The sequence below is a fragment of the Dipodomys ordii genome, unplaced genomic scaffold, assembly GCF_000151885.1.
Source record: "Dipodomys ordii isolate 6190 unplaced genomic scaffold, Dord_2.0 Scaffold10, whole genome shotgun sequence".
Lineage (NCBI taxonomy): Eukaryota > Metazoa > Chordata > Mammalia > Rodentia > Heteromyidae > Dipodomys > Dipodomys ordii.
Window position 1 is genome coordinate 21,070,979 of NW_012267226.1, and position 27,363 is coordinate 21,098,341.

General features: G+C 55.0%; 1 protein-coding gene across 1 annotated transcript; it reads right to left on the reverse strand.

Annotated features, from left to right (window-relative positions):
* Positions 1-10,663: 10,663 nt before the first annotated feature.
* Positions 10,664-22,496, reverse strand: Pvrl1 (poliovirus receptor-related 1 (herpesvirus entry mediator C)). The gene is made up of 6 exons (XM_013009505.1): positions 22,399-22,496; positions 21,398-21,810; positions 20,449-20,751; positions 20,041-20,158; positions 18,505-18,656; positions 10,664-11,275 (listed from the first exon to the last, which is right to left on the reverse strand). The coding sequence occupies exons 1-6, from the start codon at positions 22,494-22,496 to the stop codon at positions 10,728-10,730; spliced, it is 1,632 nt and encodes a 543-aa protein (XP_012864959.1). The 3' UTR covers positions 10,664-10,727.
* Positions 22,497-27,363: the final 4,867 nt, after the last annotated feature.

Below are 27,363 nucleotides of genomic sequence, written 5' to 3' on the forward strand. Positions count from 1 at the left end.
GGGGTCAGGACGCCCCAGTGTGTGTGTGTGTGTGTGTGTGTGTGTGTGTGTGAGAGAGAGAGAGAGAGAGAGAGAGAGAGAGAGAGAGAGATTCAGAGGTGCCCTCTTTGGGAAGGGTTGAGGAGCATCTCCCTTTCCACTTTGCTCATGATATACTGCCCATCTGGAATGTTCTCCTCCCCTCCTCCCCCCCTTCCCCGCCCCTTCCCACCTTGAGTTGTCATTAGGTAGGAGGAGGGGGCTCTGAGCCGAGCCTCTCCTGGGTCAGGCCCAGCTGGAGGGCGTTAGTGGGATTTCACGCACATTCCATCTCCCTGTGGGGACCCTGTCCAGCAGGGACCTGACCCCCCGGCCCTCTCAGACAGAGGTGGGAGAGCCAGGCTGGTTGGGGGAGGGCCCAGGGCACGGGGAAGCCATTGTTCTGTCACATTTCCATCCCTCACCCTGCCAGGCACCCAGCTCCTCTCCCAAGCCGCCACCTTGAGTGATGGAAGTGCCAGGCAGCCGACCCTGGGAAACCCAGGCTGGAAAGGGCTCCGGCGCGGTGGGAAGGCTGACAGCGGGCTCCCCAGGGGTTGCTTTGGAGGAGCGGGTGATAGGAGACTAAGGTTTGAACTCCAGGTCTCGAAACTGGCTAGGCTGGCGCTCTACCACTTGAGCCATGACCCCAGCCTCGTTTGCTTCAGCTTGTTTTTTTTTCAAAATAGAGTCTTGCCAATTTGGAGGGGGGTGGGCAGAGTGCTGAACTATGACCCTCCTGTGTAGCTGGGATTTCAGATGCATCCCACCATACCCACATTTCTTGTTGAGATGAAGTCTTACTAAGTTTTGGCCCCTGTGGACCTTGAAATAGAATCCTCCTGAGCTGTTATCTCCTGAGTAGCTAGGATTACAGGTGTGAGCCTCCAGCACCGCTCAGCTAATCTGGTGGCTTTGAGTGGTTCTAGCTTAGTGGGGTCTTCCGTATCCAAGGCATGTCTTCCTGGCCAGTATGGCTAAAACAGAACGGATGGCTGATACCAAGAATAGGTAACATGGCGGAGCCATGGGACGCTCCGGTGCCGCTGGCGGAGTCTATGTCAGCCCTGCCCCTTTAGAAAACCGCATCTACAGCCCTAATTCTACCCTGGGGTAGGTACACAACGGGAGTGAGTGGGGTGGGCCCCTGCACCAGTGCTTGTAGCAACTTGATTTATAATTGTCCAAATTGGATACAAGTCATATATTCCTTGCTGACAGCATGAATGTATTGTGGCCCGTTCCCACACCGGATCACGCTCAGGGGAGCGTGGTTGTACGATACAGGTGTCCTGTTAAGGTAAAGGCACTAGACACTCAGGTACATGTGGTATGCTTCTATTTCTTTGCAATTCTAGCATGAGGGTGTGGCTGGTGGAGTTGGGGAGGGTGAGGGAGCCCGTCTTGATCTGGGGGGGGGTGACGTCTGTATACACACAGCACTGGGCCCTGGAGCTCTGCATACTTCACCGTTGATAAGGCATCACTTAGTTAAAAATGTTTAAAAAAAAACAAAACGCTTAACAAACTACTAAAACCTTACATGGAATCTTGATTAGTTGAACAGACCCACGTTGAGGCCTGTCCTCTTGCTTTCTGCTTTAAGGAGTTCTGGGACCTTTCTCTCTCTCCCTCCCTCCCTCTCTTCCTTCCTTCCTCCCTCCCTCCCTCCCTCTCTTCCTTCCTTCCTCCCTTCCTCCCTCCCTCTCTTCCTTCCTTCCTTTCTTTTTCTTTCTTTCTTTTCTCTCTCTTTCTTTCTCTCTCTCTCTTTCTTTCTCTCTCTCTCTTTCTCTTTCTCTCTTTCTCTCTCTCTTTCTCTCTCTCTCTCTCTTTCTTTCTTTCTTTCTTTCTTTCTCTATCTTATTATTTTTCCTGTGCTGTGGATCAAACTCAGAGCCCCATCCGTGCTGGGCAAATGTTCTACCATGGGACCTTGGAGATTTCTGCCCATGCCATTTTGGAGGCTGCACTAGACATCTTTGCTGTGGAGCAAACAGGGCCTCATATCCTTCAGCTGGCCCTAGGCCCCATGCACGAGGGTGGTCCTGCGTGGGTTCCCAGCCAGGACCCTGCTCTGAGAGACACACCCCAGCCCCTCTTGTATCCCTCCACCCAGCTGGGGGGACGTCCAGTGTGCAGATCAGGAAAGAAAAAACCCAAAGAGGGTGGTGGTCTCCACATAACTTGGAAGGCACAGAGCTAGAGTCTTACCTAGGATTTGGCAAGTGTCCTAATACCTGATAGCATTTCCCTGGCAGGTTCTGATTCCCTGCCTAGGGCAGATTATGCAGTAGTGAACATTGCAGTAAAGAAAAAATACTATTCTCACCAAACTTGTCTGAGCACTGGGTCTGTTCCAGGCAGTGTGTTGACTATTTGACAAGATTATTTTCTTGTAATCCGTATAGCAACTGCCTGTGGTAGGTGCCATTCTTATCTGCCTGTGGTAGGTGCTCTTATCTGCCTTTCTAACAGCGAGTGCTATCTCTGAGGCATCTGTAGCCATCCCAGCAAACTGTTCACATAGATTGAGAAATGAAGCTCTGGGAAGGCAAGCACTTCCCCCGAGGTCCACGCGGCTGGTGAACGTCGGACGAGGGATCGAATCATGGTCAGTCTGACCCTCCAGTCCTGTGTCTTTCCTTTCACACTGCTTCCAGGACATATTGGTGGTGAGCTGATCATGGAAGAGCTTCTGAGGAACTGCAACAGCTCAAATGTTGACCCCAGTCATTGAGATAACACACAGCAAAGACACACAACGATCCCCACACTGGGGGTAAGATAGGCAGTCCAAGTACGAGGGATGTTGATCAATTTAGGCCAAGCACACAAGAAAAAGATTCAGAGGTTTACTTGCCTATCGAAACATCTATCAGTCCGGCCATCCATCTGTCCATCCACCCACCCACCCACCTGTCCACCACTCACCCACCCACCCATGTACCCATCCCTCTTTATCCAGGGCTGTAACCACTAGGACTGAGTCCCACTGCCAACCCCGCGAAGTCTAAGAGTTGGTTGTGCCCACTACGTAAGAGTAGCTAGGCCAAGGTGAAAGTGTTCACTCCTGAACTCTCATCCTCTGCAGGTCAGACTAGTTTTCAAAAATAGTATTTTATCTCAACTCCTTTGGAATGAGAGGGAAATGGTAATTCCCCCCCTCCCCCCACGAACACCTGGAACAACTGGAACTTTCAAAAAATAGATTTGATTTTCTATTTCACAGTGTGGGCCCCTGGAAGGCACAGCGTGCCCTCCCGCACCGTCAGCCATCTCTACCAGAGCGGTGCATTTGTTATACTGCACGAACTCACCCAGAGGCATCGTTACCTCCTGTAGCTCAGAGGTGACTGGGACTGTGCGATGCTGGCTGAGAGCTCATTCACTCTTGAGATTGTGTTTCCCCACAGCTATTGACCAAGGGGGCCAAGACTTGAACTCATCTTCACCTGACTCCAAAGAGCAGCATCTTGGCAAAGTGGTTCGTTGACCAGTGACCATCCTCCATAGCTGACGATGCTGCACCAGGCTAGGCTGAGTTATTCTTTTTGGCCTCGCACGGGAGTTCTCCTGCCTGAGCTTTTAGCTCAGCGTCTAATTCTCCCTTTAGGCAGATTCCCAGGAATGGTGGAAACCACGGTGGAAACTTGCTTCCTGAAGCTCACAGGTGAGGCTTCATGATGACCGTGTCTCGGGGAGGCCTGGCCCACGGGAGAGGCCTGCGTCACACAGGCTCTCACGTCTTGGAGGTGGAGATGAAGATGATTAATGACCGATGATGGCAACAAGAAAGAGCAGAGCTGGCATTTAAGTCTCACGTGGACTCATTCACGGAATCACCGATACCCACAAGAGGCGGAGTTTGTCTCAGGACCCGCCTCTTCCTCATGATTGACACCTGGATCAGCCCTGACTCCACCCCCGACTTGGCTGCTCATCTTTTAGAATCTCCTGGGAAGCTTATTAACAAGTCCCAGCCTCGGAGGCTCTGCCCTACTTGCCTGGGTCTGGGGCCTGTTGTTTTCAATCCTTGGGGATCCGGGTGTTATTCTGGGCCAAGTTCTCTGAGCTCAGGGGGTGTCGATGCCCTGACGCTAGCTCTCGAGGCCAGCACAGCCATCCCGGTGCCTTTCCCAGCACTTGGCCATGGAGCCAGACATGACACCGGTATGGTGTGCGTGCGTGTGCACGTGCCTGCAAGGGAGCGGTGGTTGTCCGTGGCTACCTAGGAGTTGGTGGTAGCGATGGGGAGAGCCAGTAGCAGCTGGAGAGGAGGACCTAGCCTGGCTGTCTTTAAAGGGAAATAGGGCCTGGGGCCACAGGAGCCAGCACCCAGGAGCCGAGGGCCGGGTGCACAGTGTTTCTCCACCCTAGGAGGTTCCCGACCCTCTCCAGATCCCCTCCTTCCTCCTCCTGCCCTGTCTTGCCCTTGAACATGGTTGGCACATGCTTTCTAAGGTGGGTTGGGGGCAAATGGCAAGCTTTTTCTGAAGATGTTAGTTCTCCATGTGCTAGACTAATGTAAGGGGCTAAAGTCTCTACCTGGAGTCCACGGAACCTGGAGAACTCCTATACATCCTTCAAGGCCCAGGTGGAAGATGACCTCAAACCCTCCTGAACAAAATTAGCCACTCCTGTCTTGTATTTCCAGTGTTTCACATGCGGCTCTGCATAGCCTGTGGACAGGATGACACTACCTGTACGTGAAGCTGGGGTCCCTGGGGTCCTTGGGTCACTCAAAGTGTGACCTAGGTGAATGAATGCATGTGAGTGAATGAGTCCTACTCACTGAGTTCACCCTCTTTACCATCTTGCAGTCAGGAGCAAGTGGGGTTAAGGGGATGGAGGGAGCAGAGTCGGGGGGTCTCCAGGGAGAGTTCCAGATCTCCAGGTATCTGAGAATGAGGCCTGGCAGTTGGGAAGGGGCAGTGGCAGGCCGCACAGAGGATGGACGTAGCCACTCGGGGAGGCCACCTCCAGGCAGGCAGTCCGGCTTTGGCTCCTCAGCTCTACTGAGGGCAGGGCGGGGCTGGGCAAGGGCTGGGATTTGGGTAGAAGAAGGAGCTATCACCTAACGAGTAGAAAGTTCTTTCTAAGCCAGACACAATAGAAGTTAAGAGTGGTAGCCGGGCGCCGGTGGCTCATGCCTGTTATCCTCAGGAGGCTGAGATCTGAAGACTGCGGTTCGAAGCCAGCCTGGGCTGAAAAGTCTTTATCTCCAACAAATTACTCAGAAAAAGCTGGAAGTGGTGTGTGGCTCAAGCAATACCCTTGAGCACAAAGAGGCTCAGGGACAGCACTCAGGCCCTGACTTTAAGCCCCAGGACTGGCAAAAGAAAAAAAAAAAAGAAAAAGAAAACAATCACTGGACTCTGGTCCTGTGGCCAAGGCCTGGGAAGGGGCTGGGCTGGTTTCTCTGGCACAGAGCTCCTCCCAGAGAGGTGGTGCTTGGCATTCACTGGCTTGCCCTCCTTCAGCACAGCCAGAGAAAGTCTTGGCTAATTTGCCGGAACGCTCTAGTTAAATGCCAATTAGGACGTTCTGTCCACTGCTCTCTTCCAATATATTAATAACGTAATTAAGCATTTATTGCCTGTGCAAATTAAAAATTAACTTAAACAGACAGCCTGAAAAACCAAGGAAGTGACCACTCAAGCAACCTATTTGCATCGCATGCGAAGATCGGCATCTGAAGGGTGCCCGGTCCATGGTGGTCCCCCCTGTCCACGGAGAGGGGCCCAGCCAGCTGCCAACAGCTGCCGGCTTCTCCTCTATGCTGCATTCTGCGGGACCGTCCTGCCCTAATCCTAGGTGTGGAGGATGTGGCCTGGCCTACACACGGGCAGGACTTTGTGCTCAACAGCTACCGTGGCATCTGTCCCTCCCCCTCTCCCAGGGGTCCTTGGTGTGGGTTTCAGTAAAAAGAGATGCTACTGGCCAGGGGGCCCGGGGTGGGGCAGTCCCCTCACCCCCTACCCCTCCCACCCAGGTCCAATTTGTCCTGCATTCCAGTCCAGGAGATGGGAAGCAGATGGTGCTGGCATGGGGAGGGGGAGGGAAGCAAGGAACACGGGGATCTTCCCCTCCCCACCCTTAACCGGGCCCTTGGGGAGAGATGGGGTTGTTTGGCTTGGACTGGCAGGAGATGGTCCGGGCAGGATGGATGTGAAGATAAGGCGCCTTTCTCTGGCCTTGGGACTCCACCCGGGCGGGCGGGCGGGCGGGCGGGCGGGACCCTGCTGGTTTTCTGTGCCAAGGAACCATGGGAGGAAACCAAGCAGAGCTTCGGGACACCTTGAGAGAGACTACAGGAGAGCAGGGGAGGGGCAGGAAGCAAGATCTGGGGACAAAGGACAATGCCGCTGAACAGTAATATTTATTGAAATAAATTCCAGGAAACAGGATGCTTCCCCCCCCCCCCCCCGCTGCTGTTGGTGAAGATGGCGTTGTCTGTTTTTGCTTTTTGGTGGTTTTTATTGTTTTTGTCTTGTCTTGTTTGTTTACCTGTATTTAAGAGGAAGGGCAAAGAGGGACATAGAAATGGAGGGACAAAGGGTGACCAAATGCAGCTGTGATACTCAGTAGACACTATGTTGAAAATGAACTGCACAACTGTGGCAGGGGAGAGGGAAAAACTGGCAAAGAGTAAAGGGGTGACACTGCCCCAAAGAAATATACTCTTTGCCTGACATATAAAATAGGAGCCCCTCCACACATCACCCCAATTTAGAAAAAGATGTGTGCACAGCGGAGGCCTCTCCCTGGCTATGCCCCTCAGCCTCCTTTCTTGTTTTTGGTTTTGTGCCCGTATTAGGGCTTGAACGAAGGTCCTCACACTCTTGCTTGGCCTTATCTACTCAAGGGTAGTTTCTACTGCTTGAGCTACACCTCCACTTGGGCTTTTGGCTGGTTAATTGGAGATAATAGTCTCCTGAATTTTTCTGCCCAGGTTGGTTTTGGACCACAATTCCTTCTCGGATCTCAGCCTCTCGAGTATTTAGGATTGCGGGAGTGAGCCACTGGTGTCAGGGTCAGACTGCCTTTCCCCGAGGAAAGGCAGCCCAGTCTTCCCAGTCATTGGGACATTTGTCCACAGCCGTCTCCAGCTTTATTCCCCCACCCCTACCTCGGTAATAAGAGGCAGTTGGGTTTGTTTTAAACATTTTATTTATAAAAAAGTACATTTTTTTTCCTCAGTACATTTTTCAACCCATCATTTTTTTTCTTTTATACAAGTAAAAGGGGGGTGTGGCAAACACCCCGGGATCAGAACCAGGAGAATGTGCGGGGCCGTCCCCAGGACCACAGACAAAAATGGTGACATAGAAATCGAAGCAAATCACACTTGGTGATGAGGGTGGCAGCTTCTCCTGGATTTCATTTCCATTTATACAAAAGAGAGAGAGAGAGAGAGACAGAGAGAAAGAGACAGAGAGAGAGAGAGAGAGAGGGAGAGAGGGAGGGAGAAAGAGATCCAACTTTTCTGGCCAACAAGCCTGATCCTCACAGCAGCAGCCAGGCCTGCAGCCCTTCCCTTGTGGGCAACTCTGGTCCCAGGGTGACTTTAGCCACCTGCCCTCACTAGGAGCGGGTTTTTGTTGGCAGTCAGGCCTGGAGGTCTCCAGCTCAACCCCTCAAGGCCTGGAAGCACCCCCCCCTCCTCCAGGAGAGGAAACACTGATGTCTGCTGGGCTCAGGTGAGCCGCCACATCCACCTGACATGAGTCCTGATTCTCCTGCCTTGATGGCAGTAACGTTATTGCACCAGTGACTGGGGCCCGTGGGGGGACAGCTGGCCAATCTGCCCCGGAACCAAGCACTAGGAAACCATTGCTTCCCCTGAACGGCGCTCCGCAGGATGCACCCATTCTTCTGCTGCGTCTGCACTGACTGTCCGTCTGGCCGTGTATGTGTGTGTGAGTGTGCGTGCACATGCACACGTGTCTGTGCCTGCAGGCAGTGAGTGTGCCCATGTGCGCGTGTGCTGAGCTTGTGTTCACTGATTCCGTGCTGCTGCCTTTCAGCTCCTTCTGGCAAAAGGGGACACAGAGGGTTGTCGCACACTAGAACAATATCAAAATCCGTAGGGAACCGGGGGCTGTGGGGGGCGGGCGGGGCAGGGAGGGCCACGAGAGGCAGGATGACAGCTGGGGAGGCCTTGGCACGGTAAACACCAGGTTTATTTTATTTCCAGCGAAGCGGAAGCTCAGCTCGTGCTGGGGGCATGAAGAAGCAAAATGTCCTCATCTTTCTGCTGGGCTGGCCCTCCCTCCGGCAGCTGGCTGCGTCCGCCACTGTCCCAGGGACACAGGGCACAGGAACCCCCAGCTCCCTGGGGCCGAGCGCTAACCCGTGCCTCGTGCCCATTCTCACCCCAAGGCAGCAGCTGCCTGGTGAGCAGGCAGGGGCCGGGCTCTCAGCCCCTGCTGCAAGGACCCCATCATTTGTGCTTTGCTTGTGGGGGGTATGGAGATGTTTTATGGGGGACTCAGTGCTTTGGCTGGGCCCAGGGCCTCTTCAGTCTACCACAGAGGGGCGGGGGGGGGGGGAGAATGGTGGGGGGGGGGGGCGACTGGTCCCACAGGGATAGGGATGGCCTCTATCAGGCAGACCCCCGGGCTTGCCTCCTGGGGAGGAGGAGACAGAGCAGTGGGGCCCGTGTGGCCTGAGGAGGGAGGAGGGCAGTAATGTGGCGTGGGAAGGGAACTTGGCCCTAGGGGACGCTAACACTGCTGAGGAAAACAGCCCAGCTCTTCCACTTCCCTCCGCCTTGTGGCTAAAAATCCTTGAATTTTCCCTCCCCATCCTGCCCCATCCAGAGCCTCCAATGCCAAGAGGGGAGAGCCGCCCCCGGGCTGGCATGGCTTCAGACTTCTGCTACATGGCTACTGGGCGGCCTGGGCTGGGGCTCCGGCAGCGAGGGCCAGCGGGGTGGCCAGGGCAGAGATGGAGCTTCTGGCTGGGGTGGGGGTGGGGATTCAATAGCAGCACCTGGGCGGGGAAGAGGCTGGGGGCTGGAGGGCTCCCTTGGGAAGCCTATGGCAGGGTGGTCAGTGCCCCTGGGGCACAGAGTGGTCTGCCTCCTCTTCCCCCAACATCTTCCACAGTACACAGTACCCTGGGCTGTTAGCCGAGATTGTGATGGGCAGGCCCGAGGGCCCTCCGAGCCTGCCTGTCCATCCCAGGGGATGGGCATGCCCATGTCGAGTGCGGGGAACCTGGGAGAGGAGGCAGGTGAAGGAACTGAGGCACTTTGAGCTGGGGGACAGAGAGGGCTGGGAGAGGCCAGCCCGGGAAGGCCTAGCCCTGGACGGCTGAGAGGAACCTGAAGTCCCACTGAGGAGAGAATCTGAACTCAGCGCAGGGCTCTCCCTCCCAGCCCGGGCGTCAGGGGCTGCTGAGCAGGGAAGGGAGAGTGGACCAGCAGCAGTCTCCTGGCCACGCCTGGCTCTGCACTGGCCCTGGGCCTGCGGTGAGGCCTTCCTGTCCTCCCCAGTCTACCCAGCTGTCCTCGAAGCTTCTCCTACAAGGCTTCCTTCTCCACAGAAATCCTTGGCCTCCACCTCTTGGACGGAATTCCCTTTGGAGACCCCAGCCCTGAATTGCCAAGAGAATTAAGTGTTGCTGGCAGTTGATAGGTAAGAGAGGAATCTGAGAAACTTCTATACTATAGGGAGAGGTTGGGGCCATCCTGCAATCCTGGAGTGGCGGCAGCTGGAAGGCTCATCCTAGCTGTCCCTAGAAACTTCCAGATGAGGATTCATCTGGAGAGGGGGAGAGGCAGAGCAGGAGGGGTGGGCCCTGGGCAGCGTCCAGCCTGGGCAGGGTGCAGGAGCCCTGGGAGATTGGGGCAGGCCGAGTGGCATGGACAGGTCCCCCTGTGCATGTGTGGGCAGAGGTGTTCAGGAAGGAGGGGTGAGTCCCCCTGGAGTATCTCCCGGTGTGAGGAACACACCCTGGGGGCACAGGGTGGGGCGCACCAGAGCTGGGTCAGCTTGACTCCGTAGGCCAAGGAGGAAATAAAAAAGGTAGGACCACCCTCACCGAGAAAACATACCACCCAAGGCCCTGGGTAGGAACACTTAACAAGACTCCTCTGCGGGGCTGTGGGACGCCTCCCTACCCCTGTCTCTTCGGTGTGCTGGGTGTCTAGACCAGGGTCCCAACCCCCTGGCTGTGTCAGCTTACGGTGGGGTGTTGGGTTCCTTCTGTCTGGAAAGAGGAGCAGCATCCAGGAGTGAGGGGTGTGTGTGTGTGTGTGTGAGCTCTTCCTCTTGGAGCCCCGTTAGCCCTGCACCCCCAATGAAGAGAATACGAACAAATTTCCAGTGTTAGGGGGTGGGGGCAGGGCGGGCTCCCCAAATCCTGGAGGGAGGCCCAGGTACACAAGACAAGAACGGGGCTCCCTACACAGTGGGTAGCGGGTGGGGTTGTTAAAGGAAAGATACAGCAACACCAAAGCCACAGTGGAACACAACACCATGGGGAAGGGCTGGGAGAGGGAGGAAAGAAAAAACAAAGCCAAGGCGGGTCTGCCCTGGGCTCCCCTGGCTCCCCAGGGTGGAGGCTGGCTTTGGACAGAGGGGTGCGGGAGTCTCTGTGGAGCTCCTGGGGGAGCGGGCAGTAGGGGGTGGACAGGGGGCGTGCGGGTAGGGGCAGGGAGAAGTGGGCACAGACAGAGGCTCCACAAATGGGGGGGGTGGGGGCTACACATACCACTCCTTCTTAGAAATGAAAGACCCGTCGTTCTGAGAAACCATGTTCTCAGCCAAGTCCAGCTGCTCGGGGTCGTACTGGTAGCCCAGAGTCCGGTCCCCATAGCTGTCCTGTCGGGCCTCGGCTTCGTCCACAGTGAAGTAGGGCCGCTTAGCATCCTCGTCGTACTTAGGGTGGGGGGCGCCCACCTTGCGCTCGCCCCCTCCGCCGCCCTCCTCCTCGTCTTCCTCCTCGTAGCTGCTCCCGCCCAGCGGGCCGGCCTTCTTCTCGTCGTCCGAGTCGTCGGGGTACTGCAGGTTCTGCGCCATGGGCGGGTGGTGCTGAGGGATGCCCGCCTTGCTGTAGCCGTTGCCGTACACGTGCTTCTTGGTGCTGTAGTCACCCTTGAAGGTGTGTCGGCGCCGACGCAGGGACACCACGATCCCGCCGACCACAATCAGCACCAGCAGGACGCTCCCCGCCACGCCCCCAATGATGGCCGTGGGCACCGGCCCCGCACGCAGCCCATGCTCAGGAGGAGATTGGGTATAGGGGAATTCTGGGTGAGGAAAAGAGATTGCGGGGGAGAGTGTCAGCATCCGCTCTTCGGGAATCAGCTGGGGGGAGGAGAGGGGAAGGAAAGGCCAGGGTGTGGTCCAGGGCTAGGGATAGGATGTCTGCACCCCAGGCTCAAGCAGCTCTGTTTCCAGAAAACCCTGGGCACCCGCCCTCCTGAAGCTCAACCGAGGTAGGCGAGGGGAGAGGCTGAGGACAGCACCTGCAGGCTCTGCCACCATGTCTGTTCTTGGAGGGTGGCCGTGCGCTCGACCCCATGCGCTGGGGCACAGAGGCACACAGTCCGTAACACCAGGCACCACTCGCTGCCACAGCCATGCCACGCAGACGGTTACTCATTTCTAGTTGATTCACGCAGCAGATGAGGCATACGGAGGTTAGATAACTTGCTCAAGGCCACCCAACGGATGATGCAACCGTGATTCCAATAAAGCCTGTGCAATGTCACCAATGTCCCTTTGCCGGACACCTAGAGGTCGCCTAGAGGTCACTGTACCCCAACACTATGGCCTTGAGACTCAAAGCTCAGACGAGACTAGGAGATCCATGACTAATTTAATCTGCTCCCCAGGACACAGGAAAACGAGTTCCCCGGTTTTGGCTCAGTAGATGCCAAATTTTGGCTGACTGTGAGTGCCAATCAGCTGCTTAAGGTGCCAGAAACCAGGGCTGGGGCTCTTGGCTGTGGTCTGGGCCTGCAGGGCACGGTGGGGGCGTGGTGGTGCTGCCGGCCTGGGCTGCAGGCATGAGACACGCAGCATGGCAGGTGGCAGGCTCACAGCAGGGCTGAGCACAAAGGGGAAGTGCAGGCACGAGCATGCACTGAAGACTTGCGGCTCCGAGGCTGCGCATGCGCATGGGCTGCAGCCTGCCCTGGTGTGAGGAATGCGCTGGTTTGGCTATGTGTACGCTGAGGACAGAGCAGAAACAAAAAAGCAGGCAATGGAATGAATGGAAAGGAAGAAGCTGGGCACCAGTGGCTCAGGCCTGTAATCCCAGCTACTCAAGAAGTCTGAGACGGTAGGATGGAGGTTCAAAGTCAGGCTTGGCAGGAAAATCTGTGAGACTAATCTCCAGCAAAAAGCCACAAGTAGAGGTGTGGTTTAAGTGGTCAAGCACCAGCCTTGAGTGAAAAAGCTAAGCAAGAGCACAAGGCCCTGAGTTAAAGCCCCAGTATCAGCATAAAAAAAGAAAAAAAAAGGAAAGGAAAAGAAAAGGAAGAGGAAAGGAAGAGAGTGGATGGGAGAGGCCGGGTCGGTGGCTTTTGCATCAGCAAGCCATCAGCTCTGGGCCATGCATGCTGTTCCTTCCTTTTGCTTCTAGAGCCTCGGGGTGGGGAGGTCAAACCAAGCCATATTTTACTAGGCAGAGGCCAAGAGGTCCCAGGTAGAGGCTGAGGGAGGTGGTTCCTGGCACTACCACAGGGTGGCGTCAGAGACCGTGACTGTGGGCCTAGAGCAAACCTGGAGGGCCATCCCTAGCTGTGCTCCCTCCCCTCTCCTGGTCAAGGCCAAGTTGAGAGCCAGGTTCAGGGTCTGTCTGTCTTGGCCCATGCTGTTACCCCTGGGAGCCGGTTGCTGCCAGCTCACTCCCTGATTCACCCCATCAGAATCACGTCCCTCCTCAGAGCCCATCCCCTGCTTCCGATGGAGCCCATCCCCTGCTTCCGATGGAGCCCAGCCCTGAGTGAGCCTGTAGGCTATGGGGTGGAGATTTTGGAAAGAGGAAAGACCTCTTGAAGGGGCGGCCATTTGTCCATGATCAGATGGCTGAGCTGAGGTCACCCAGATGTCCCTGTGCTTGGGGCTGGAGAAAGAAGCACAAGCCCGAGGACTCGGTCCCCCATTTGTCGCCCTGTGTCCTCAGTCAGGCCACTGAGGGGCTGTTCCGCATTGACTACCCATATCTAGAACCTCAAGCACCTGCTACCCCCTGAGACGTGAGCTGTCTCTGCATCAGGTGTGCAGGGCAGCTAGGAAGAGGCTGCTCCAGTCTGTACTTCCAACCTGCTGCTCCCTCTTTAGATCTCTCCAGATCTGAATTCTATACCTGCTTCCATCTTTACACTCAGCAAGCACATCCTGAGCCTATCTTTGCTGGTCACAGTATCTAAGAAACTCAGCCTCGCAAGGGATCCAAAGGGTATGCTTAGAGTCAGAGCGGTAGGCAGATACCACGGAACTGACAGTGAAGTGGTCAGAAGTACGGGGAAATGGAAATACGCTGGCACAGACAGTAAGCAGAGGGCACCCGGATGGAGGGACCTGCCTGCTGTTCCTCACACACGTCCTTTGCCTACCAGGATGAGGATTCCGGGATCCTTGGTGTGTCTCCGGCACAGAGCTGGGCCGTCTCTCTGCCCCAGCTGTCTCCTTGGAGCCTCTGCCCTTGGGCCGTCTGCTGTCTTTCCTAATGATAGACTACTCTCGGTTTCATGAGTTATCTTTATCTTCTTGGCTTGCCAAACATTTCAGGTATACAACGCTCACCTGACTCCAGAACTTTACCTCCAAAGGCCTTGCAGACACAATTTCCAAACTGTACAGAGGAAACTTGAAAAAATTGGCTCAACGGTCAGCAAAATCTTTAGGTCAAACACCCGGGGAAACGTTGGCTTAGATACAGCCTCAGGTTCTCACGCACACACTGAAAGCTATAAGAGGTGTAGGTGGGATGTTCTCTAGCTTCTGGGGTGTGAGGCCCAACCCGCCTGCTCACAGGACATCGCAGAGATCCCACATTTAAGGTCAGACGTTTGAGAAGCTGCTCTGAGCCTTTGCTGTATCTTGGAGATCCTGAGTTCACACTATCATGGGCTCAAGCACCAGCTTCTGGTGGAGGCCGTGCCCACCCAACCACATTGCCGGGTGTGAGCCCTCTGCTCCCAGCACTTCTGCTCCCCCAGACCCCCCCACTCCTCTGTTCTTTTTTCCATTTTACCTTCAAAAGTATTACAAAAACTTCATGGGACAGGGGTGTGGTCCTTTTTTGCTCACAGATCGATTCCTGAGCACCTAGAAGGCTCCCATGTGGCTGGAGTTCAAAAATCTCTTTTCGAATGAAGGAATAAATTGTCTCAGAGGTGAGCCCTGGTGTAGGGCGAACACGGGCTCAGGGGATACTCAATTGAACCAGGCATGGGGCACCCTGGGGACCTCATTTCACTGGTGTGGGGCACAGGAGTGGAGCGGTGGCTCCTGAGCAGATCACACATGGTTGCCTCCCTGATCTGGGCTTTCTGCTTCACTTGTTTGTTCCTAGGGCCTATGGAGGTTTACTCTTCCCTAGGGATCTTCTGGGATCAAAAGGAGACTTTATTTTTGGCTACGTTAGGGTCAGGCCTGAGTAAGAGGCAGAGGGAAGGCTAGGATGACCTTCCAGCACCGGGAGAGGACAGAAGAAAAGGGTAGGTGTGGGGACCTAATCTGGGTGCAGGCGGAAGGGGCTGTGTGCTGTGGAGCATCCCCCCTCCCCCTCTGTCCCTCCAGCTGTCACATTCAGCCAGTAGCTCCTGTCTCGGTGCCAGGAGCAGAGCCCCAAGGGCCGCAGCTGGGAGGAGAGAGAAGGGCGGCAGTGGAGTCATTTGTGCGGGCTGGCAGGGGCCCAGCCAGCTTCCCTCCCACTCTTACAGAAGGGGCAGTTTTGCTCTGTTTCTGAAGGGTTGCTGTCTCTCCTCACCGCAAAACCGTGCAAGTCGGGCTTTGCATTCCTCTGGGGCTCTGGCTCCCTGACCTAGGCGGATGGGTTGTGTGGGGATGCATCTGTGGTAGAGTGAGGGACAGAGTTCACAGTCTGGATCTAGAATCTGGAGGTTTGGGGGTCAAGGAGAAATGTTTTGGATTGTTTTCACAGTCAATGCCCGATGCTCCCTCAGACAGAAAATGCTCTAGCATCTGTCCAGCATCAGATCAGGCTGGGAAATAGTGAGAACTACATCTCCCAGCATGCAGTGCAGATGGCTGCAGGGAGAGTGGGAAGGCCTGGGGTCACACTCTGGGAAGTCTGGCCATCCTGCAGCTGAGTATTGGGTCTGACCACCAGGGGCCTTGCTGGAGGCCTCCGTCCTCCCAGAAGCATGGGCTCGGCTGCCTCCTAAGACTCCTGGACACACTGCTCATTTGTCAACAGCTTCAATATTTGCACACTCGACCTGAAGACAGTGGCAAGCCTGCTCACAGTTACACGCTCACAGAAACACATATCCACACTCATGCCTGAGTGTGCACACCTGCACATCAGGCCTTGAAAACCAACCATCCATGGAATTCCTGGTTTGCTAGGTAGAGCCCATGACCACATACCCAAGGGAGTCCAGACTGCACTGGAAACGGAGTTAGGTCTGGTGCCTTGCCCCTCGCAGCCTCCCTGACCTGCTCTTAGAAGAGGGGCAAGAGGCTGGGCCCCTGCCAGAGATGTCTGGCTACTCCCCTCCTAATATCTTGGGAGTAGATGCTACACCATTTGGTGTCCTGAGCTGGTCAAGGTGACATTCTGAACCTCTTCTCCAGCCTTGGCATTAGCCCCTGAGGAACAATGTGGAGAAACTCTACGTGTGTGTGTGTGTGTGTGTGTGTGTGTGTGTGTATGACCACTAAATCCTTGCTTGAAATTGTTCCTCAGCACAAGGGCTTGGGCAGGGTGGGCTTTTCTGGTGCCACGGAAGTTCCCCCACACACTCAGTTCTCACCACTCCCACAGACACAGCCTGGGCTTACTGTTTTATACTAGATGTGACTTGTTGCGGCAGCCCCTAACTGGCATCCAGTGCCACCACGGAGCCTCCTGAATGCACTCCATCGAACCCGTGCGCTGGACCTGCTGCTTTCCCGAGAGCCACCCAGAGCCCCTCTGCAGTCCTGCTCCTTCCGTGCCTGCCAGAGCTGCAGCCTCTCGCCTCCCACACGCCCTCCTACCCCCTGCCTGGCACCCTGACCTCCACGGCTTCCACTTATGCCTCTCTGTCGCCCTATCCATGTGCATCTACACACACGAGTGACTTTGCGCATGCCCCGCAGCTTACAGCGCCTGCCCTTGCCCTTGCTGCTCTTCATTCCCCTCTCCAGATGTGCGCAGGGCAAAGCTATTACCTGAACGGATGGCCAGAATGAAAAATTAAATTTCCACTTATCCGTCTCACTCAAGCATTGCCTCAGGACCAGTGGGGCTTAGAGCACAGGGCCCAGCTCAGCCTCGTGGCTCCCTCCCCCTGGAGAATTCCCATGTGGGGTAAAGGGTGCTAAGGTCAGCTGCTGCTCAGAAATTGACCGGGAGCATGACAATAAGCAGTCCTGGAAAGGCCCAGGTTACCTGGAGCAGTTCTCTAGAGGGGGCTGGGAGATGCCCTCGATAGGGCGGGCCAACAGTTCCGGAGCATGGCAGTGATTTGGTGAGTGGCATGCCTAATGGGGCTGTCAACAGCAGAGTCCCGATATGTCCCTCTTCTAGCCACAGTTCTCAGGGGGGCCTTGTCCATCTGCCCTCCAGATGCAGCACTAGCGTAATGACCGGCACGGGCAGGACAGCACACCACCACCTAGATGGAGCACCAAGCTGACCAAGCTGAGAGTAGTCTCCCATCCCCACAGGGCTTTCTCTCCTTCCTGCTCCAGATCTGAGCCTTACACTCTTGGCTGTCACCCTGCCCCTTAGTCTTTGGAGATAAAAAGCTGTGATCCTCTTGCTCACAGCTTTTGGGGGACAGGCACACATTATAGCTCGGCAGGGCTTCTGGCTGGTGCTCTTACACAGCCCTGCTGTTGTGTTTCTTGGCTTTTCCTGATTTCCCAATCAGCAGTTTCTCCAGAGAGCCCAGGATAGAAGGTGACAGATACATCATGACACGGGCATGCCACCCTTAAGGGAAGGCATCACCAGCCACAAGAAGCTTGAGATTCTAATCATGAAAAACAATGCCATCCACATTACAGAGGAGGAAGCTCAGGCTCAGAGAAGTGAAGAACTTGCTCAGGGCTACACAGTCCAGAGCTGATCTTGGAGAACACGTAGGCCAGGGTATGCTGTCCCGCACCACACTGCCTCTGAGAATTGTCCATTCCCCATCTGACTGCTCCCTAGGGAAGGGGACCCTGCATTTCCTCGTCTGACCCAGGGGGCCCCTGGATCACAGCTTGGCTCAAACCTGCTCCTCCTTTCTGTTTGCCAGGCTGTGGGAGTCCCCGATCTCTGGCCGATCTCTGTGTGTGTGTGGAGGAGCCTTTCCCAGGCTCCAGCCCCGACCCCAGGAACCCAGGCATCACTACCTAAGTTCCTGGAAGTCCGACGCCCTTTGCACATATTACGTTACTTCTTGCCCACCTGGCATCAGCAGGGTATCACTTTCTGTTCTAGAAGGTTCTTTCTGTCACTTTCTCACCCTGCCATTAGCTCCAGGAGTGACATTCCTTGTGAAGTTTGATGGCAATGACTCCTCTGTTGCCTTGTTTTGATGCTTCCCTTAATCATGATAATGACAGAGGTCATCATGATAATCACAGAGCCCTGGCCATTTATGAATAGACTGATCTGAGCTCGCTAGGCTACCTGACCTACATTGCGTATCATTCTGACATAGCCTGTCCTGCCAGCAGGCCACATTATCCCCACTTTACAGATAAGGCCTGCCGTGGGGCTTCTCCACGGGACATGCTGGCTTTGCTGTTCCTTTGCCCTGAGAGCATCACACATGCTGACAAAGATCAGGGGGGAAACAGCAATTCAGTTGCTGCTGGCTTTGGGCTGTGTCCTTGCTCCGGTCTCCCTGCCTGAGGCAAGCCTCACTCCTGCAGCCCAAAGGGTTTCTTCAGCTGCAGATGTTGAAGATGAGCTCTGTGTACAGACTGCCCTGCTAAGCTCGCATGCCACAGTAGAAGATCCCCAGGCAAGTCTACCCCCTGCTCGCCCTGCAAACAGCATCCCGGCAAACTCTACATCCTCCTCCTTCCTGGCCCTCTCTGATTAGGGCCAGGGAAGGGGGCACCCTAACTGCTCCATACAGCCTTAAATAAAGCAAAAAAGAGAGCAAAATTAGACCCATGGCTAGAGCTCCAGGGAGAGCCAGCAAAGCAGAAGACACAAAGAAGACACAAATTTTCCAGAATGATAGAGCTTAAAGGGGTGTGTGTGTGTGTGTGTGTGTGTGTGTGTGTGTTTGTGTGTGTGTGTGTAGCAGAGAAACCCCGGGGCGGGACAGCCCGAGCAGGTGCAGCTTCCTACCTGTGATATTGACCTCCACCTGGCCCGAGCGGGTACCGATGGGGTTGGTGGCCTCACAGATGTAAGTCCCTGCCAGACTGTAATTGATGGGTCCCCTGAAGAAGAGGGTCCTGTTCTGGGCCTCCACGCCCTTCGGGAGAGAGCCGTTCAGCCTGTAGGCATGGAGAGACAAGGTGTAAGGTTAGGAATCTTCTAGACCTCTGGGCCAGGGGCTTGGTTCCAAGACTTCTAGCTCTTTTGCTGAGTGCCTATGGTAGTAGTCAGTCTTAGAAGGAGGAGGAAAGAAATCAATAAGGACTGCTTGCATTTGGCAGTTTTATATTATTCAGCATACTAGATCATCATGTCACTGAAATGTATACAAAGCAGGTTTAACAGATAAAACCTGAAGTTCAGGCCAAGGAACCCAGCTAGCGAGCAAGCAGCAGGATGAGACCTCTAACCAAGTCTCTGGACGCCCGGTAGAGTACTCTTTCTACTGGTTGTTGGTCCTCAGTCTTCTGGGTACTGGGTAACAACGGGAGACGCCTTGATCCTGACCCCGGGTCTCCTGAAGCAGGACAGAAGCCTGGGCCTCTGCATTTTAAGAAGTTATTAGGGACAACGAGATGGGAGCTGTTGTGCTCCATGCCACTCGGGGCCTGGTGCTCTTGCTGGGCACGCCACAGCACTTTTTCAGGTGGAAGAATCCTGGAGTTTGCAGAGCACAGAGAGCTTCCTTCCTTCCTCTTGATTCCCAGGACCATAAAGCAATTGCTCAGTTAACGGAGCAGCCCCTCAGCCCACAGGGTCTGCTGGCTGGTAGCCTCTACTCACTTGTACCTTCAGAAGCATGTTTTGTTCCCAGAAGTGGAGGCGAACAGACAGGGCACACCAGGGTCCCCTGCTTCTTGAGACGGCGTAGACTTGCTCTGTGCTGTTGTCCTCTGGCCACCCAGGTGACCTTTCTTGGCTCCCCCTATCCCTGTCTCTGTTTCTTCTAGATCTTGGTGGGAGGAGCCATGCTTGGAGCTGGCTGGAGGGGATCTGGATCACTGTGGTCCAGGCCCCAGACCAGGAAGGCAGGAATGGGCAGAAGGGTGAGGGGTGGGTATTCTAGGGGCACAGGCATCTAGGCTCATGAATGCCTCCACTCCAAGAGTCTGCAGAGAAGGAGCAGGAAAGATCTGGGATGCTCCAGAATGCCAGCTTCCCCGGGGACACCTCGATGATAAAAATAAATACCAGGGGGGGAGTGACTCAGGCTGAATCACCAAAGGGAAAATGACAAAAGTTCTTTCTTAGGGACAGGGAGGGAAGCAACTTGAGAGGGGGGCCCCCACTGGCAGGATAGTTTGTCCTACTGACCCTGGTACTCAAATAGAGGTGCGTGTGTGTGTGTGTGTGTGTGTGTGTGTGTGTGTGCGCGCGCGCACGCGCTGATATGAGGTCTCTTAAGGTTCCCGTCTTACTGAAAAACCTCAACACCGTCTTCCGCCTCCCTGCTAAGGCTCCTGACCTCACTGTGAGCTGGCAGCGAGTACCTCACACACTTACGTGGTCCAGTGGTACTCCGTGGCTGGGGGGTTAGCGTCAGCTTTGCATGTGAGCCTCACATCTGTCCGCTGCAGGTACCAGTTGCCATCAAACCCCTCAATGGTCACCTCGGGCTCATCTGTGGGGCAGAGGATGATTTTGGAAGGAGGTGAGGTCAGCAGAACAGGACCTGGGGTGAGTGGCCCCCAGAGAGGGAAGGAATGGAAGGAACAGAGACATGGGGACAGTTGGGAAAGGGAGAGGGAGGTGGCATTGTGGGATCTCAGAGCAGAAATGGCAAAGGGGAATGGGAGGGAGGAAAGGAGGAGGCAGGTGCCAGTCCTGGGGCTTGAACTCAGAACCCCAGAAGAGGAGGGAGCCTGGAGGGTGGGGCTGGAAGAAGCCGCCCTGCTCCCAGGCCCAGCTCACACTGCACATTGAGAGTGAGGCTCTCCTTGAAGCGGTCCAGATGGTAGTTGACAATGCAGGCCAGGGACTGCCGGTGGGCCTCCCGGCTGGGTATGAGGCGGTAACGGCTAATGACGGTCACGGTGCCATTGGGGTTTCGGATCTCCTGGTACTCGGCTTCGCCCTTTAGCCGGGTTTCCCAGGACACCACGCTAGGAGGCTTCCCATTGGCTGAAGTGCAGGTGGCCACCAGGACCTTGTCATCCTGCCCCTTCCGGACTCGAAGCACCGCCTGGGTGCCTTCTATCCAGTTGGTGGGTTTGGCTGTGGGGAACCAGAAAGCAGCAGCAGGTCAGTTCTGGGAAGCGAGGTCCTCCCCTTGGCCGCCTGCCTCTCTGCGCACAGCTCACGCACGTGTTCCCTGCTGCACTGGCCGTCAGCCTTCCTGGCGTCTACCTGAGCTTTCTCACTCACGGTTGGTGCTCCACCACTGGAGCCACAGCTCTGCTTCCAGATTTAAAAAAAAAATCTAGTCAGTCTCACTGGCTTTCTTGCTACAACTGGCTTTGAGTCGCGATCCTCAGATCTCAGCCTCCTGAGTAGCTAGGAGTTAGCCACCAGCGCCTGGCTTGTGTCATGGTATCTGGCCAGGTAGCCTGGCCACTCACAGTGTCCCGAGGCAAGGCTTCCTACTTAAATATTGACTCTATTTGGTTTTCTTCCCCACCTTCCTCCCTTCTTTCTTTCTTTTTTTAAAATGGTGGTGGGGATCGAACCCAAGTGCTCTACCACTGATCCTCTATTCTGTCCATAGCTTTGTCTAGCCCAATCCCTAGAAAATTGTGGACAGTCTGGCTAGAAGCCTAGAGCTTTGCCCAAGGAGGGTATCAGGGCCACCGAGGCAGCATTAGAGATGGCCAAGCCCCAAGAGCACAGGCATCTGGAGAGACACGGAGGGCGGCCAGCTTACCCATCACAGTGAGATTGAGTTGGCTCTCCCGGTTGCCGGTTGGGAAGGTAGCAAACTCGCAGATGTAGACGCCCTCGTCCTCCAGCTCCAGGCGGGAGAGGCGAATGGTGCCGTCGATGAAGGATGGCCGCAGGAACTTCACTCGCTCACGGTAGGGAGGCAGCACGGACACACCCATGGCTGGATTATAGATGGCCACATTCTGCTTGGAGCCGTTGGTGGCCTTCTGCCACGTGACCTGGGTGATCTTCACAGCGGGCAGAGGGTTGGCAAAGCTACAGTGCAGTACCACGTCTGTGCCGATGAAGCCATACATGGAATCGTTCACCTGAACCACCTGCGAGTGGGTGCCTGGCAGGGGGGAAGGCAGAGCATGGTCAGGGCCAGTCCCAGCTCCCTGTCCCCCTTGCTCCCTGTGACTTTTATAGCAGTCGTTAGTTTTTAAATTCTTCTTATAAAAATAATTACTTGTTATAAAAACACTCTGGGCAGTACTGAAAACTATTGAGAAGAAAATTACACCATCACATCCATAGAATCCATCTTCTCTGTCCACATAAATGAGCAAAATCACAATTACACCATACAGATTATCACTCCTTTCCCATTCAGTAACATATTGCTATCTCTGCATGCTATCTATCTATCTATCCATCCATCTACCTACTATGTATCTATCTATTTATCTACCTATGTACCTATGTATCTACCTGTGTATATGTATGTAGTATGTATGTATGTGTATATGTATCTTCTCCACCCCTGTGAGATAGGATCTTGCTATCTATGTAGCTCAGCCTGGCCTTAAACCTCCTGCCTCAGTCTCTTGAGTGTTGGGATGGCAGACATCCATCACCACAGCCGGTACATCCTCATTTTGGGAAGTGTCAGATGCTCTGCTTGCAATTAAGAGTCCCGGCCCATGAGCTCTGCGCTTCTTTACTTTCCTGGCCTCAGTTCCCTCATCAGATAAATGGGGCGGATAATCCAGTCTTCTCTACCTCAAGGGGTTGCTAGGAGAAGCCAAGGCACAGGGGCTAGAAAGTGCATCATGCGACAGGAAGCCACGGGGGAGCATGAGGCTCACGGTGACCCACATTGCGGCCACTGCACTGTCTTCTCCCTCATGGCTCCCTCTGTGCTGGGTCACCATTTTCTGGTGGCCAGGCAGAGGGACATAAATGCCACCCAAGGCTGGGTCTCTGCTGGTTCTGATGCCTTTATAATCAGGTCTAAATGCCTTAACTTGGCTTTTGGCATCTATGGCGGTTGCCTTTTGTCCACACCTTTCCAGAAGCTGGGCTCTTCAACCACATCAGACCTGTCCTCAACATGGTTCTTTTCTGTTCCCTTCTCTCCCTCCCAATTACCCCAGAACTGTTTGCTGAGTAGCTACATGCCAGGATCTATTATTGGTACTTGGGTCCTATCAATGAGTAATTAATTCAGCCAGCCCCTGGCAGATACAGCCAGCCGCGTGCAGAACCCATCCACACAACCCTTCTCAACTTCTGTTCATAGAGTTCCTTCAACTGTGTGGGTCGCTCTCCCTCTCCACCTGTGGGGAGCTTGTGGTAGCCCCCTCCCAGCCAGAAGCAGCCAGCTACCTGAGCATGGCTCTTTCTGCCTTGGAGTGATGTTTATGTACCTTCTATGTCTGCTCACGTATCTGCTTAGGTATCTTATGTATCCAGTGTCCAGCCCAGCCCCTGGCCCACAGGACAGGTTTCCAGGTTTACTTTTCTCTACTACTAGCAAACAGTTCTCCTTGGATGAACTGCAAGGGAAGGCCTGATAATAATGATTTGCAAGGAGGGAGCAATGGGTGTTGTGGAAGGAACAAGTCCCCTCCTGACTCCCCACTGATGACATGATCACATCCGGAATGTTTTGGTTGAGCATCCTTTCCCTTGAAATTGGCTGTCTCCTCTATCCTGGCCTGGCCTTCCCCGGCCCTAGGCTCTGCCCTCTGCCCCCCAGCCTGTGCTCACCTCTCAGCCTGTCAAGTCTGCATCCTTGACACACATTTGTGTACTCATGTCCTTGCAGCTTTACTTCACAGAGTCAGTTTATTGGAGGGCCATCCGTACTATCAATAATGCAGACTCAGAGATAGGGGGGTGGGCTCCAGGGGAGTCTAAGATCTAAGGGTGAGAAGTGGGGGCGTGTGCATGATGGAGACTCAGGAGCAGTGTGGGCTCCAAAGCCCACGGTCAAGGTGTTTCATGGCTCCCCACCCTCTCCTCCAGAGCACAGGTGACTATGGAACCCCAGTGCTCAGTACACAGCAGGAACTCCACAAGTGCTTGCTCAGCCAGGTATGGTGGTGCACGCCGTAACCCCCGCACTCTGAAGGCCGAGGCAGGATCTTGCCAGGCCGAGCTTGCAGAAAAGAACCAAGAAGGTCAGTGTAGTTTATGTGCCTACGCAAAATACAATAATGAAACATGTTGAAATGTTCTAAGGGGCAAGTAGATGGGGAGCGTGACAGAAGGTGAGGTGGACTGGGGTGCTCGTGTGCGGAAAGGTCATAAGGACCGTCCCCCAACAATGCACATTAATACTAACTAAATAAACAATAGAGAAAGAAGCAAAACTGTACTCGAGTCTGTGTGTGTGTGTGTGTGTGTGTGTGTGTGTGTGTGTGTGTGCTAGCACTAGGGTTTAAACTCAGGGTCTAAGTGCTGTTCCTAAGCTCGGTTTGCTCAAGGCTGGCACTCTACCACTTGAGCCAGGGGGCTTTTTGGTGGTAAGTTGGAAATAAAGAGTCTCAAGGACTTTCCTGACAGGGCTGACTTTGAACTGGGCTGCTAAGAGCTCAGCCTCCTGGGTAGCTAGGATTATAGATGTTAACTACTGGCGCCTGGTTCTGTATATGGCTGTCTGGGTGTCCCCATCCCTTCCGCTGCTCCCTGGGCTGTTCTGTGGGTGCCTAGTACCTAATAGCTTTCAAGCAGAGGCACTGGGGCTGCAAAGGGACAAGTGCCACCGACAGTCAGAGGCTGGGCTCTGCCTGCTTGTGCCTTTGACTGGTCACTGTGAGACCTTGGCCAGTCGCTTCCCCCTTTTTGAATCCTTTCTCCTTCTTTTGCAAAGGAGCCAGCTGGGCTCCCAGTTTCTCCTGGCTCTAACTGTCTGACAGCAGCCCAGCCCGGGCCTCACCCTAGAGAAACAGTCCCACAGAGAGGTCAGTGGGTCAGACAGTCCAGCACTCTTGCTGACTGGCTGGCTGGAAAGCGGTTAAGCCCCAGAGGATCCTCCCCATCCTCGGGCAGGAGAAGTGGGTGCTCCCTGCCCGCCCCCCCCCACAGCTTCCACTCCCCAGGCCTGCTGGAGGCTGCCCAGTAGCTGAGATAATATGGGCATAATTGGAGAACTTGCGCCACACAAAGCCAGGAACTGGAAAAGCCAGTTAGAGGGCTTGGGCCCTAGGTGTGAGAGGGGGATGGGGCAGGGCTCTCAGAGCCATCTTGAGACTGGTACCAAGTATGGTGGGTCTACAGAAGGACACAGCCTCCTCCCTTTCCCCCTGCCATGCATGGGGCCCAGCAGGGCACGGGCCCAGGCCCACAGACTGACAGCCACCCACCGCTTCCCAGGTGACCTCACGCTTCAGGCCAGGCCAGGGCAGGAGGGGAGGTCCTTGTGTGGGCCGGGGAGGGCACTAAAGGGCCTGTGTGCCTAGGCAGTGAGCTCTACCAGCGGCAGCCCTGTGGCTGGACAGTCTCCTCGCTGCACATGGGCGTGTCCCCAGTCCTAATGTGGTAGTGATGGCCAGGGTGGGGCCGGAGGACCTCTGACGAGGTGGCTCCCTCACTTTCACTCTTGTCTGTCATGGGTGACTATCAGCAGCGTCGGGGAGGTGGCCCTGGAAGGGCCTGACGGACTCTTGGAGCAGCGAAGGTGAGGACAGCTTCCAGCCCGGGAGGGCCGGCGGCTCTTCAAAATCCTGCTCTTCCCTATTTCACCCAGACCCAAGCTTCTGCCAAGGGGTGCCTGGCCTGGTCAAGGGTTGCAGAATAGAGACAGCATTTTTAGCTTTGAGAGGGCACACGGGGAGGCCTCCTGGGGGGGGCAGGGGGTGGCCCTGAGAAGGGACAGGAGGGGCTGGAATCCTGAGCCTTCCTGGGAAAGCTTCGGAGAAGGGTCCAAGATTAAAGGATGCTCTGGGGGGGGGGGGGGGGGCATGTCCACCGAGATTGCCCAGCCTCAGGCAGTCCCAACGCCATGACATCTGAAGCTGGGGATGGAGGTGACGGCTCCCACCCTCTGAAGAGCTCCAGCCCCTCAGGAAGAGCCACCGTGTGTTTTGTTTTCTGCCTCTGCCAGCGACTTAACCTCTCTATGGCTCAGTTTGCACTAAACCGTATGTCTCCAAAACAGGGATTCTTATCATCAACACTATAAAACTATATGCCCCAGAAAACTGTTGTGAGAATTAAATGAAGGAGTATAAGCAGCATTCAGTACACAAATGCTTACTACCACCACCACCACTACCACCATCATCATCATCATGACCATCATGATCATGGTCATCTACTGAGCCCTGGCCGTTGTACTGGGTGTTATGAGACCATTCCTCTATTGGGACACCCTTGTAAGTCTCATCCTTTCCTTCTTGGCTGACACAGACACCTCAACAGTATAGAACCTGCACCTCTACCTCGTTATTGTCCATTTCCAGACGGTGTAGGGTCTATGTCCTATGTCACAAGAGTTGGCAGACCCCTGTGAGGGAGGCAGGAGCAGGCTGGGCCTTGGATTGCATTGAGTGCACTATACCTCACCCTTGTAGATCTGGGGCTTGAGGGACATCTGCCCACCCTCTGTTCCCAGGCAGGGATGCTGCTCACAGAAAGCACCACCTATCCCCCACCCCCAAGGTGGTGGGAAATTGGACCACTCACATGGCAGCACATGGGAGCTCAATAGACCAGGCAGCCTGTCACTTTCCAAGTCTAGCAGCCTCTGGCCTGGTGCTCTCCCACCCTGACTCAGACCTGACTCTGGCTGAAGTCTTCCCAGAATGCACTTTATGAGCCTCAGACATCCCCTACAGAAAGATACAAACTCCTGTGATGGTATGCGGCCGCAGTCTCTGCAGGCACCCCACCTGCACTGAATTTTGGGGAGCCCAGGTGACAGTACCTGCAAAAGGTTGCTCTGAATAGAACAAGATGAAGAGAGAGACGCCCGCAACACCTGTGCCCGCACAGAGGGGCTCTTGTATCCTGGGGATACGGAAGTTCCGCCTATATTTTCCCTGACAATCCCTAACATGCTCAGGGTACAGGTTCCTGGGGCCTGTGCTTAGGTGCCTCAGTTTCTCCCACAGATGCGTTGGGCTGGGCAGTTTGGGTGACCTGGCTTTCCAGAAGTGCTGAACCAGCAGGGCAGGCATCGGGCCTGCCCCCAGAACGTCACAGAGCTGCAAAAGCCCGAGCTCAGCAACAAAACACAAAGGCTCCTCAGTTGTGGTGGACAAACCTGCTCCCCAGGCCCAGCCCTGCCTGCCTCAGAGCTAATCTGCAGGTGGGAGGCACAGGTTCTCACAGAGGGTGTGGCACACGGGCTTGGAGCAGTTTCTCTTTTTGCCCTGTTAGACCTCAGACCCCTTCATGTAAGCCACACCGGCTGGGACTGGGCCCAAGTGAGTGGGTAGCTGAGCAGGGGGACTGGGTGACATGAGGGGGAGTTGAGGGTTCTGTGGACCACCTTGCCCCCCTTTTCCTGACAACTGAGTGAGCAAAAGTGGCAGCACACTGTAGAGAGAGCAAGTCTCTGCGCGTGTGTCCATGTGGGGTGCTGGGCCCCCAAGTGATCCATTTCTAGGGCTTTCCAGGGATGCTCCCTGTCCCCTCCCCCATATGTAGGAATTGGCAGGAAGGACGTGAATTCTGGTGAGAAACAGCTAAGTGTGAATGGGGATGGCTCATCCATGGAGAGGGAAAGGGTCCCCTTCC

Coding starts and splice junctions, on each gene's coding strand:
- Pvrl1 (XM_013009505.1), bottom strand. CDS start 22,496: ATGTGGGTCACCGTGAGCCTCATGCTCCCCCGTGGCTTCCTGTCGCAT. Junction 20,159..20,448: donor CCTCACTCTCAATGTGCAGT/GTGAGCTGGGCC, acceptor TCTGCCCCACAG/ATGAGCCCGAGGTGACCATT. Junction 18,657..20,040: donor ACGGAGTACCACTGGACCAC/GTAAGTGTGTGA, acceptor CCATGCCTACAG/GCTGAACGGCTCTCTCCCGA.